The sequence below is a fragment of the Crotalus tigris genome, unplaced genomic scaffold (assembly GCF_016545835.1).
Source record: "Crotalus tigris isolate CLP2741 ecotype Arizona unplaced genomic scaffold, ASM1654583v1 scf7180000021611.299338, whole genome shotgun sequence".
NCBI lineage: Eukaryota > Metazoa > Chordata > Lepidosauria > Squamata > Viperidae > Crotalus > Crotalus tigris.
In genome coordinates this window covers 177,250-190,304 of record NW_024098591.1, presented here as the reverse complement: position 1 = coordinate 190,304, position 13,055 = coordinate 177,250, and the positions used below count along the sequence as shown (strand labels likewise).

Below are 13,055 nucleotides of genomic sequence, written 5' to 3'. Positions count from 1 at the left end.
TCTAACATTTATCCAATTAGTTAATAAAGTTGGGAGGGACCTTGGAGGTCATCTAGTCCAACCCCCTGCTCAGGCAGGAAATCTAATAATAATAATAATAATAATAATAATAATAATAATAATAATAATAGAAGAAGAAGAAGAAGAAGAAGAAGAAGAAGAAGAAGAAGAAGAAGAAGAAGAAGAAGAAGAAGAAGAAGAAGAAGTAGTAGTAGTAGTAGTAGTAGTAGTTGGAAGAAACCTTGGAGGTCATCTAGTCCAACCCCGTGCTCAGGCAGGAAACTCAACAACAACAACAACAATAATAATAATAATAATAATAATAATAATAATAATAAATAATAATAATAAATAATAATTTGGAAGGGATCTTGGAGGTCATCTAGTCCAACCTCCTGCTCAGGCAGGAAACCGAAGAAGAAGAAGAAGAAGAAGAAGAAGAAGTTGGAAGGGACCTTGGAGGTCATCTAGTCCAACCCCCTGCTCAGGTAGGAAATCCAATAATAATAATAATAATAATAATAATAATAATAATAATAATAATGATAATGATAATGATAATGATGATGATGATGATGATGATGGGAGGGACCATGGAGGTCATCTAGTCCAACCCCCCTGTTCAGGCAGGAAACTCTATATCAGTGCTTCTCAACGTTTGTGTGACGGCGACCCCCGCCACACAAACGTTCTGCGCATGCGTGGCGGCGGCCCATGCGCGATGCGCATACGCGATGCCCCCATGTGCGGCGCACGTGCACGGCGCCCCCCATGCGTGGCGCGCATGCGCGGCGGCGCCCCCATGAGTGGCGCGCGTGCACGGCGCCGCCCCCATGCGCGGTGCGCATGCACGGCGCCGGGAAAAATGGCGGATCACCGCCTTTGGCGACCCCCGAAAAATGGGCAATCGACCCCAAATGGGGTCGCGACCCATAGGTTGAGAACCGCTGCTCTATATACCATTTCAGACAAATGGCTGTGATAGACAGGCTGTGCCTTATGGGTCCTCTTCCCTCTGGGCGTCACAGGAAAAGGGTGTCTGCGAGGGGGGAGTCTGACAATCCAGGGAGATTCCAGCCCCCCCCAATCTCTCCTTCAAAGCAAGGCCAGCTGCACCCCCACACCCACCTCAGCTGTGGCTTATGGGTCCTCTTCCCAGGAAAAGGGCCGGGATGGGGGGTGTAGTCCCATGCCTTCATTCCAGGAGGGGTTCCAGCCTTCTCCCCCACTCCACAATCTCCCCCTCAAATCAGGCAGGCTTCCTAGTCCAGCCTCCCCCCACCACCACCCAGGCTGTGGTTTATGGGTCCTCTTCCCGGGATGGGGGGTGTAGTCCCCTGCCTTCATTTCAGGAGGGGGGTTTCCAGCCTCCTCCCCAACCCCACAATTTCTCCCTCAAAGTAGGCAGGTCTCCTAGTCCAGCTGCACCCCCCACCACCACCACTCAGGCTGTGGCTTATGGGTTCCCAGGAAAAGGGCCAGGATGGGGAGTGTAGTCCCCTGCCTTCATTCCAGGGGGGATTTCAGCCCCCCCAAGCCCCCAAACTCCCTCAAATTAGGCAGGCTGTGGCTTATGGGTCTTCTTCCCAAGAGGGGTGTGTAGTCCCATGCCTTCATTCCAGGGGGGGATTCCAGCCTCCCCCCACCCCACAATCTCCCCCTCAAATCAGACAGGCCCCCAAGTCCAACTGCACCCACCCACCCCCCAGGCTGTGGCTTATGGGTCCTCTTCGCGGGATGGGGAGTGTAGTCCCTTGCCTTCATTCCGGGGGGGGGATTCCAGCCTCCCCCCACCCCACAATCTCCCCCTCAAATCAGACAGGTCCCCCAAGTTCAACTGCACCCACCCACCCCCCAGGTTGTGGCTTATGGGTCCTCTTCGCCGGATGGGGAGTGTAGTCCCTTGCCTTCATTCCGGGGGGGGATTCCAGCCTCCCCCCCACCCCACAATCTCCCCCTCAAATCAGACAGGCCCCCCAAATCCAACCGCACCCCCTACCTACCCCCCAGGCTGTGGCTTATGGGTCCTCTTCCCAAGAGGGGTGTGTAGTCCCTTGCCTTCATTCAGGGGGGGATTCCAGCCTCCCCCCCAACCCACAATCTCCCCCTCAAATCAGACAGGTCCCCCAAGTTCAACTGCACCCCCCCAGGCTGTGGCTTATGGATCCTCTTCCCAGGAAAAGGGCCGGGATGGGGGGTGTAGTCCCCTGCCTTCATTTCAGGGGGGGAGATTCCAGCCTCCCCTCCCACCCCACAATCTCCCCCTCAAATCAGACAGGCCCCCAAGTCCAGCTGCACCCCCCCCAGGCTGTGGCTTATGGGTCTCTTTCTAGGGGGAGTGTACTCCCCCGCCTTCAGTCGGGGGGGGGGAGATTCCATCCTCCCCCCCAACCCACAAACTTTCCCTCAAATTAGGCAGGCCTCCTAGTCCAGCTGCACCCCCCCCACACCCAGGCTGTGGCTTATGGGTCCTCTTCCCAGGAAAAGGGCCAGGATGGGGGGGGTGAAGTCCCATGCCTTCATTCAAGGGGGGGATTCCAGCCGCCTCCCCACCCCACAATCTCCCCCTCAAATTAGGCAGGCCTCCTAGTCCAGCTGCACCCCCCCCACCCAGGCTGTGGCTTATGGGTCCTCTTCCCAGGAAAAGGGCCAGGATGGGGGGGGGTGTAGTCCCATGCCTTCATTCCAGGGGGGGATTCCAGCCTCCCCCCCACAATCTCCCCCTCAAATCAGACAGGCCTCCAAGTCCAACGGCATCCCCCCCCACCCTCCAGGCTGTGGCTTATGGGTCCTCTTCCCAGGAAAAGGGCCAGGATGGAGGGGGGTGTAGTCCCATGCCTTCATTCCAGGGGAGGATTCCAGCCTCCCCCCACCCCACAATCTCCCCCTCAAATCAGACAGGCTCCCAAGTCCAACTGCACCCACCCACCCCCCAGGCTGTGGCTTATGGGTCCTCTTCGCGGGATGGGGAGTGTAGTCCCTTGCCTTCATTTCGGGGGGGGATTCCAGCCTCCCCCCCACCCCACAATCTCCCCCTCAAATCAGACAGGCCTCCAAGTCCAACGGCATCCCCCCCCACCCTCCAGGCTGTTGCTTATGGGTCCTCTTCCCAGGAAAAGGGCCAGGATGGAGGGGGATGTAGTCCCATGCCTTCATTCCAGGGGAGGATTCCAGCCTCCCCCCACCCCACAATCTCCCCCTCAAATCAGACAGGCTCCCAAGTCCAACTGCACCCCCCCACCCCCCCAGGCTGTGGCTTATGGGTCCTCTTCGCGGGATGGGGAGTGTAGTCCCTTGCCTTCATTTCGGGGGGGGGGATTCCAGCCTCCCCCCACCCCACAATCTCCCCCTCAAATCAGACAGGCCCCCCCAATCCAACCGCACCCCCTACCCACCCCCCAAGCTGTGGCTTATGGGTCCTCTTCCCAAGAGGGGTGTGTAGTCCCTTGCCTTCATTCCAGGGGGGGGAGGGATCCCAGCCTCCCCCCCACCCCACAATCTCCCTCTCAAATCAGACAGGCCCCCCCAAGTCCAACTGCACCCCCCACCCACCCCCCCAGGCTGTGGCTTATGGGTCCTCCTCCCGGGATGGGGGGTGTAGTCCCAATGCCTTCATTCCGGGGGGAGGGGGATTCCAGCCTCCCCCCACCCTACCCCACCCTCTCCCCTTCAAGCCAGGCGGGAGGGGGAGCTCCCCACCAAAGACCCCCCCCATATTCAGTGTCGCCCGCGGGCGCCCGGTTGGGGAAGCCCCCCTTCCACCTCCACTCCCTCTCCTCCCCCGCCCCCCTCGCACTCCTCCCCCCGCCCCCCTCCCCCCTCCTCCCCCCCCCCGCCAGGCTTCACCTTCTTGACGGCCTGGTGGAAGCCGAACTCGGCGGCCTCCTTGAGGTCCAGCCAGATCATGGGCATGCGCGGTACGGCCTCCATCCCGCCCGCCCGCCCGCCGAGCTCGCAAGACCGGCAAGGCCGACCAGGCCCGAAGCGGCGACGGCGACGGCGGCAACGGCGCTATAGGCCTCGCTCTCGCTCTCGCTCTCTCTTCCCGGAAAGAGCCGAGCGGCGGCCGAGTCGGCCCGAAAGGCGGAGACACGCCCTCCCGTGGGGGGGGCCCTGCGCTGGCTGCGCCTGCTCTCTGGCTGGTTGGCGGGCTCGCTGGCTTGCCCCGCTGCCTGCCGGGAGGGGTAGTTCCTTCCTTCCTTCCTTCCCCCCCCCACGGGGAGGTTGAGGGGAGACCGGCGCAGGCGCAGTAGCGCGGGTGGGGTTTCTGAGGGAAATGGAGGGAAAGGAAAGAGGGAGAGAGGAAGGGAAGGGAAGGAAAGGAGAGAGGGAGGGGGGAAACGAAAGGAAAAGAGACGGGAAGGAAACGTCACCAAACCAAAAGGAAGGGGAAAAAGGAGGGAAGAGGAAGGGATCAAGAAGAGACGGAAAAAAAGGGGGGAGGAGAGAGAAGGGAGAGAGGAAGGAAGGAAAGAGGGAGAGAAGCAAAGGAGGGAAGGGAGAGAAGAGGAAGAGGAGGAAAGAAGGAAAGGAAAAGAATGGAAGAGAAGAGAAGAAAGAAAGGAAAAAGAAACAGGAGGGAAGGGAAGGGAAGGAGAGGGAAAGAAAAAAGGGAGGGAGGAAAGAGGGAGAGAAGCAAAGAAGGGAAGGGAGAGAAGAGGAAGAGAAGGAGAAAAGGAAAAGAAAAGAAAGGAGAAAAGGAAATAGAGAAGGGAAGGAAAAAAGGAGGAGAGGAAAAGAAAAAAGAGGGAGGGAGGGAGGAAAGAGGGAGAGAAGCAAAGAAGGGAAGGGAGAGAAGAGGAAAAGAAGGAAAGGAAAAGAATGGAAGAGAAGAGAAAGAAAGGAAAAAGAAACAGAAGGGGAGGGGAGGGAAGAAGAGGAAAAGAAAAAACGGAGGGAGGGAGGAAAGAGGGAGAGAAGCAAAGGAGGGAAGGGAGAGAAGAGGAAGAGAAGGAGGAAAGGAAAAGAAAAAGGAAATAGAGAAGGGAAGGAAAAAAGAGGAAAGGAAAAGAGGGAGGGAGGGAGGAAAGAGGGAGAAAAGCAAAGAAGAAGGGAGAGAAGAGAAGGAAAGGAAAAGAATGGAAGAGAAGAAAGGAAAAAGAAACAAGAGAAGGGGAGGAAAGGAGAGGAAAAGAAAAAAGGGAGGGAGGGAGGAAAGAGGGAGAGAAGCAAAGGAGGGAAGGGAGAGAAGAGGAAGAGAAGGAGAAAAGGAAAGGAAAAGAAAGGAGAAAAGGAAAGAAGGGAAGGAAAAAAGGAGAGGAGAGGAAAAGAAAAAAGGGAGGGAGGAAAGGGAGAGAAGCAAAGAAGGGAAGGGAGAGAGGAAAAGGAAAGGAAAAAAGAGAAAAGGAAAGAAGGGAAGGAAAAAAGGAGAGGAGAGGAAAAGAAAAAAGGGAAGGGAGGAAAGAGGGAGAGAAGCAAAGAAGGGAAGGGAGAGAAGAGGAAAAGGAAAGGAAAAAGGAGAAAAGGAAAGAAGGGAAGGAAAAAAGGAGAGGAGAGGAAAAGAAAAAAGGGAAGGGAGGAAAGAGGGAGAGAAGCAAAGAAGGGAAGGGAGAGAAGAGGAAAAGGAAAGGAAAAAGGAGAAAAGGAAAGAAGGGAAGGAAAAAAGGAGAGGAGAGGAAAAGAAAAAAGGGAAGGGAGGAAAGAGGGAGAGAAGCAAAGAAGGGAAGGGAGAGGAGAAGGAACGAAGGAAAGGAAAGGAGAGGGAGGACTGGAAGAAGAAAGGAAAGGGAGGAAGGAAACGAGAGGAAAAAGAGGGGAAGGAAACGTCAACAAAAAAAGAAGGGAAGGGAAGGGGGAAAAGGAGGAAAGAGAAAGGGAAGGGAAGGAAAAAAGGAAGGAGAGAGAAGAGAGGGAGGAAAAAGGGAGAGAAGCAAAGAAGAAGGGAGAGAAGAGGAAGGGAAGGAAAAAAGGAAAGGAAAAGAATGGAAGAGAAGACAAAAAAGAAAGGAAAAAGAAACAAGGGAAGCAAAGGAGAGGAAAAGAAAAAAGGGAGGAAGGGAGGAAAGAGGGAGAGAAGCAAAGAAGGGAAGGGCGAGGAGAAGGAAAAAAGGAAAGGAAAGGAGAGAGGGAGGAATGGAAGAAGAAAGGAAAGACGAAGGGAGGAAACGAGAGGAAAAGAAGGGAAGGAAACGTCACAAAAGGAAAAAAGGGAAGGGAAGGGGGGAAAGGAGAAGGAAAAAAGGAAAGGAGAGAGAAGGGAGGAAGGAAAGAGGGAGAGAAGCAAAGAAGAAGGGAGAGGAGGAGAAGGAAAAAAGGGGAAAAAATCCTCTATTATTATTGGAATAAAGACAAAACAGAGAAAACGTTTCTTTTACGTAAACCATCCCAACATTTTTACATTTCTCATACCTGAAAGAAAAATATCTGAAATGGGATAGGGTTTCCTGCCTGAGCAGAGGGTTGGACTAGATGACCTCCAAGATCCCTTCCAACTTTATTATTATTATTGTTGTTACTGTTATTATTATTATTATTATAAGAGAAAAAAAGACAAAGCAGAGAAAATGTTTCTTTTATGTAAACCATCCCAACATTTTTACCTTTCTCACATCTCAAAAGAAAAATAAGAACGAGAGACAGGAAAAAAGACAAAACAGAGAAAACGTTTTTTTTATGCAAACCAATCCCAACATTTTCATATTTCTCAGGTCCCAAAAAACCAAACGCAAAAGAAAAAAAAAATACTGTATTACTTGAGGGGTTGATCGCTTTTCACCTAATCTTCGTTTTATATTCAAAACCTTTCTATTTCTTTAACCATATTCGAACGCATCTTTAATTTTTTTTTTTAAAAAAAGACTCTCTCTGGTAATTCCCATCACCTAATTTCTTCATTCTCACTCTAGCCTTTTTTAAAAATTATTATTATTTTGCCCAACATCTTCCCATAATCTTATAAATGTTTTTTTTTTTCCCCTGCTAGGGTTTCCTGCAGTGAGGGATCCCGGCCAGCAGGGGGCGCTGCAGGGCTTCATATTTTTTTCTTTTTTCTTTTAAACGCTATTGGTTAAACCAAAAGCGCCAACTTCCCCCATCCACAGGTCTCTTCTGCAAAAAAAAAAAAAAAAAAAGACCAAAGCGGCTTCTTCGCGGGTCTCGAACCCGCCTCTTGTGGGTCTCAAACTTTGAAAGAGGAATCTTTTCAAGCTGGGCTTTCCTCGGATCAAAAAAATAAGCCTGGGTTTGTTTGTTACGTGTGGTTGTGTAACCACGGAGAAGCACAAGTTGTGGGTGCCTCCCTCAGGGGAGTTTGTTCCAGAAAAGATTGGACTGGAAGGGGGTGTGTGGGGGTAGGGTCTCTCCTGTTTGGGTTAGGGGATCGGACTAGATGACCTCCGGGGTCCCTTCCCACTCGGTCGTTGTGCGACTTGTTCAGGGTCCCCTGCTCGGACAGGGGGTCGGACTAGATGACCTCCAGGGTCCCTTCCCAGTCAGTCATTGTGTGATTTGTTAAGGGTCTCCTGCTTGGACGGGGGGTCGGACTAGATGACCTCCAGGGTCCCTTCCAACTCTATTATCCTGTTATTGGTAGGAGGAGGAGGAGAAGGAGGAGAGGTCTCTTGCTTGGGCAAGGGGTTGGACTAGATGACTTCCAGGGTCCCTTCCCACTCAGTTGTGTGATTTGTTAAGGGTCTCCTGCTTGGACAGGGGGTTGGACTAGATGACCTCCAGGGTCCCTTCCCACTCAGTCATTGTGTGATTTGTTAAGGGTCCCCTACTCAGACAGGGGGTTGGACTAGTTGACCTCCAGGGTCCCTTCCCACTCAGTTGTGTGATTTGTTAAGGGTCTCCTGCTCGGACAGGGGGTCGGACTAGATGACCTCCAGGGTCCCTTCCAACTCAGTTGTTGTCTGATTTGTTAAGGGTCTCCTGCTCGGACAGGGGGTCAGACTAGATGACCTCCAGGGTCCCTTCCAACTCTATTATTCTATTATTCGGAGGAGAAGGAGGAGAGAAGGATCTACTGCTTCAGCAGGGGGTTGGACTAGATGACCTCCAGGGTGCCGTCTGTTATTCTGAGGAGGAGGAGGAGGAAGAGGAGGAGAAGAGGGAGGACGAAGAGAAAAGAGTCTCCTGCTTGAGTAAGGATTGACTAGAAGACCTCCCAGGTCCCTTCCACCCCTATTGTTCTATGATTCTGTAAGGTGCTTGAGCTAGGGGGTTGGGCTAGATGACCTCCAAGGCGCCTTCCGACTCAGTTATCCTGTGTTCTGTTGTGCGTTTCTGTGCGTTTGTGCTGGCTTTCCTCTTTGACAAAAATACGCCTTCGGCTTTCCTTGCAAGGTTACCTACTTCAGGGAGTACCAAGGAGCCCACTGTCCTTCCTCCCTCCCTTCTCCTACTCCTCCTCCTCCCCCCTTCTAGCACTGATGATGTTGCCTAGTTGGGTCAAGAAACGTCTGCAAGGAAACCACCCAGTTCAGAGAACACCAGAGACCCCACAGTCCTTCCTTCCTTCCTTCCTTCCTTCCTTCCTTCCTTCCTTCCTTCCTTCCTTCCTTCCTTCCTTCCTTCCTTCCTTCCTTCCTTCTAGCACTGATGCTGTTACCTAGTTGGGTCACGAGACGTCTGCAAGGAACCCATCAAGCTCAGAGACCAAGATCCCCACAGTCCTTCCTCCTCCTCCTCCTCCTCCCCCCTCCTCCTCCCCCCTCCTCCTCCCCCCTCCTCCCCCCTCCTCCTCCTCCACCCTTCTAGCACTGATGATGTTCTGTAGCTGGATCATACAGGGCGTCCAGCTACAGAACAGTTTCTCGGCAGACTCCCCCCCCCCCTCCTGCCGCTGACTCAGGTATCTTGGGTTTGAGCCTGAAAAAGAGCGCGTGATCCTGGTTTGTTTTTCTGTTGGGAGAAAAAAAACCCACTGACAAATCAGCCCCCAAAATAGACATTATACCAGAACCTATTTTTAATACAAGCGAGGAGAAAAACAAAGAAATAAGAAGAAAATTAGATAGATAGATAGATAGATAGATAGATAGATAGATAGATAGATAGATAGATAGATATAGATATAGATATAGATATAGATGGATGGATGGATGGCTAGATAGATAGATAGATAGATAGATAGATAGATAGATAGATAGATAGATAGATAGATAGATAGATAGATAGATATAGATATAGATATAGATATAGATGGATGGATGGATGGCTAGATAGATAGATAGATAGATAGATAGATAGATAGATAGATAGATAGATAGATAGATAGATAGATAGATAGATAGATAGATAGATAGATATAGATATAGATATAGATATAGATGGATGGATGGATGGATGGATAGATAGATAGATAGATAGATATAGACATAGACATAGATATACATATAGATATAGATATAGATACATAGATACATACATATACATACACACACATACACACACACACAGAGTGCTTTTTTTCTATTTAAAAAAAAAAAAGGTGCCGGAAGTCCATTCTGGGTGTTCTATGAGAAAAAAAGCCCTGTATATGTATGTATGTATGTATGTATGTATGTATGTATGTATGTATGTATGTGTGTATGTGTGTGTGTGTGTATATATATATATATGTGTGTGTGTGTGTGTGTGTATACACACACATATACATACCGGTACATACACACACACATACATAGAAACATACACATACACACATACACAAACATACATACATACATATAAATATTCATTGTCTTGATTGTGGGGGATTGCCAGTTTCCATCCCCCTCCTCCACTTGCAGTCTACAAGTTCCATCATCTGGATCGCGGGGAGTACAAGTTCCATTGTCCTGATGGGGGGACTGCAAGTTCCATCCTCCTTATTGTGGGGGGACTACAAGTTCCATCATCCATATCCTGGGGGGGACTGCCAGTTCCCTCCTCTTTATCGCGGGGGGGGGGGACTGCAAGTTCCATCCTCCTTATCGTGGGAGGAGTGCAAGTTCCATCATCCGGATCCTGAGGGAGTACAAGTTCCATCGTCCTGATCGTGGGGGACTGCAAGTTCCATCCTTCTGATTGCGGGGGGGACTACAAGTTCCATCATCCGGATCCTGGGGGAGTACAAGTTCCATTGTCCTGATCGTAGGAGGACTAAACGTTCCATCCGGATCGTGGGAGGACTACACGTCCCATCACCCGGTTTGTGGCAGAGCATAAATTCCATCGTCCTAATCGTGGGGGAAATACAGGGTTCATCGTCCTGATGGTGGGGGGGGGGATGCACGTTTCGTCCTCCTTAGGGTGGGGGGACTACATGTTCCATCATCCATTTCGTGGGAGGACTACAAGTCCCATCATCCAGATCGTGGGAGAGCACAAATTCCATCGTCCTGATCGTGGGGGACTGCACGTTCCGTCCTCCTTCTCGTAGGAGGACTACAAGTTCCATCCTCCAGATTGCGGGAGGACTACAAGTCCCATCCTCCTGAGCGATCAGCCGGTGAAAGAGGCTGGAGAACAGGGCCGTGCCCCCCCAAGCGCAGACTCTCCCCTTGTTTAGCGACCCAAGTTACAGAGGCCCTGGGGGTAAAAAAAAAAAATTCAGACTTACGACCGTCGTCCCTGTGGTCACATGATCAGAATTCAGAGCCTTGGCAACTGGCATGGACTTAACACAGTTGCGACCTCCCAGGGTCATCTGAGTTCTAGTCCCGCCTTAGCTATGAAAGCCAGCTGGGTGACTTTGGGCCAATCACCAGGAAACGGAGAGTTCTAGTCCCGCCTTAGGCACGAAAGGCAGCTGGGTGACTTTAAGCCAATCACCAGGAGACAGTGAGTTCTAGTTCCTGCCTTAGGCATGAAAGCCAGCTGGGTGATTTTGGGCCAATCACCAGGAGACAGTGAGTTCTAGTTCCTGCCTTAGGCATGAAAGCCAGCCGGACGATTTTGGGCCTATCACCAGGAGACGGAGAGTTCTAGTCCCGCCTTAGCTATGAAAGCCAGCTGGGTGACATTGGGCCAATCACCAGGAGACAGAGAGTTCTAGTCCCGCCTTAGCTATGAAAGCCGGCTGGTTGACATTGGGCCAATCACCAGGAGACGGAGAGTTCTAGTCCCGCCTTAGCTATGAAAGCCAGCTGGGTGACATTGGGCCAATCACCAGGAGATGGTGAGTTCTAGTTCCCGCCTTAGGCATGAAAGCCAGCTGGGTGATTTTGGGCCAATCACCAGGAGACAGAGTTCTAGGCCCGCCTTAGCTATGAAAGCCAGCTGGGTGACTTTGGGCCAATCACCAGGAGATGGTGAGTTCTAGTCCCGCCTTAGCTATGAAAGCCAGCTGGGTGACTTTGAGCCAATCACCAGGAGATGGTGAGTTCTAGTCCCGCCTTAGGCGTGAAAGCCAGCTGGGTGACTTTGAGCCAGCCCCCCCCTTCCTCAGCCTGACCTACCTCGCAAGATTGTTGTTATGGGGAAAATAGGAGGAAAGGGTGTTGGATATGTTTTAATGCCTTGAGTTCTTGACTAAAATAAGAAAGGATAAAAATGAAATAATAACAACAACAAAACAACAATAACAACATCATAACAACAACAATAACAACAACAACAAAACAAAAATAAGGAGGCCAGTGTCTAGTCCAGCCCCCTGCTCAGGCTGGAGACTCTTATAGAATCATAGAAGGAGAAAGTTGGAAGGGACCTTGGAGGTCATCAAGTCCAGCCCCCTCCCCCAGCTGGAGACTCTTATAGAATCATAGAAGGAGAAAGTTGGAAGGGACCTTGGAGGTCATCAAGTCCAGCCCCCTCCCCCAGCTGGAGACTCTTATAGAATCATAGAAGGAGAAAGTTGGAAGGGACCTTGGAGGTCATCTAGTCCAGCCCCCTCCCCCAGCTGGAGACTCTTGTAGAATCATTGAAAGAGAAAGTTGGAAGGGACCTTGGAGGCCATCTAGTCCAGGCCCCTCCTCCAGTTGGAGACTCTTATAGAATCATAGAAGGAGAAAGTTGGAAGGGACCTTGGAGGTCATCTAGTCCAGCCCCCTCCCCCAGCTGGAGACTCTTATAGAATCATAGAAGGAGAAAGTTGGAAGGGATCTTGGAGGTCATCTAGTCCAGCCCCCTCCCCCAGCTGGAGACTCTTATAGAATCATAGAAAGAGAAAGTTGGAAGGGACCTTGGAGGTCATCAAGTCCAGCCCCCTCCCCCAGCTGGAGACTCTTATAGAATCATAGAAGGAGAAAGTTGGAAGGGACCTTGGAGGTCATCAAGTCCAGCCCCCTCCCCCAGCTGGAGACTCTTATAGAATCATAGAAGGAGAAAGTTGGAAGGGACCTTGGAGGTCATCTAGTCCAGCCCCCTCCCCCAGCTGGAGACTCTTATAGAATCATAGAAGGAGAAAGTTGGAAGGGATCTTGGAGGTCATCTAGTCCAGCCCCCTCCCCCAGCTGGAGACTCTTATAGAATCATAGAAAGAGAAAGTTGGAAGGGACCTTGGAGGTCATCTAGTCCAGCCCCCTCCCCCAGCTGGAGACTCTTATAGAATCATAGAAGGAGAAAGTTGGAAGGGATCTTGGAGGTCATCTAGTCCAGCCCCCTCCCCCAGCTGGAGACTCTTATAGAATCATTGAAAGAGAAAGTTGGAAGGGACCTTGGAGGCCATCTAGTCCAGCCCCCTCCTCCAGCTGGAGACACTTATAGAATCCTAGAAAGTTGGAAGGGACTTTGGAAGTCATCTAGTCCAGCCCCCTCCTCCAGCTGGAGACTCTTATAGAATCATAGAAGGAGAAAGTTGGAAGGGACCTTGGAGGTCATCAAGTCCAGCCCCCTCCATCTAGTCCAGCAGCTGGAGACTCTTATAGAATCATAGAAGGAGAAAGTTGGAAGGGACCTTGGAGGTCATCAAGTCCAGTGGCCCCATCTATCCAGCCCCCTCCCCAGCTGGAGACTCTTGTAGAATCATTGAAAGAGAAAGTTGGAAGGGACCTTGGAGGCCATCTAGTCCAGGCCCCTCCTCCAGTTGGAGACTCTTATAGAATCATAGAAGGAGAAAGTTGGAAGGGACCTTGGAGGTCATCTAGTCCAGCCCCCTCCCCCAGCTGGAGACTCTTATAGAATCATAGAAG

General features: G+C 51.2%; 1 protein-coding gene across 1 annotated transcript in view; it reads right to left on the bottom strand.

The window, feature by feature from the left end:
• Positions 1 to 3,971, bottom strand: part of PTPN23 (protein tyrosine phosphatase non-receptor type 23) — a 53,121-nt gene extending 49,150 nt beyond the window's left edge. The window contains exon 1 of the mRNA XM_039318861.1: positions 3,847 to 3,971. Within this exon, the coding sequence (XP_039174795.1) occupies positions 3,847 to 3,930 (84 nt within the window). The 5' untranslated portion in view covers positions 3,931 to 3,971. The remainder of the gene's footprint in view (positions 1 to 3,846) is intronic.
• Between the last annotated feature and the right edge of the window lie 9,084 nt (positions 3,972 to 13,055).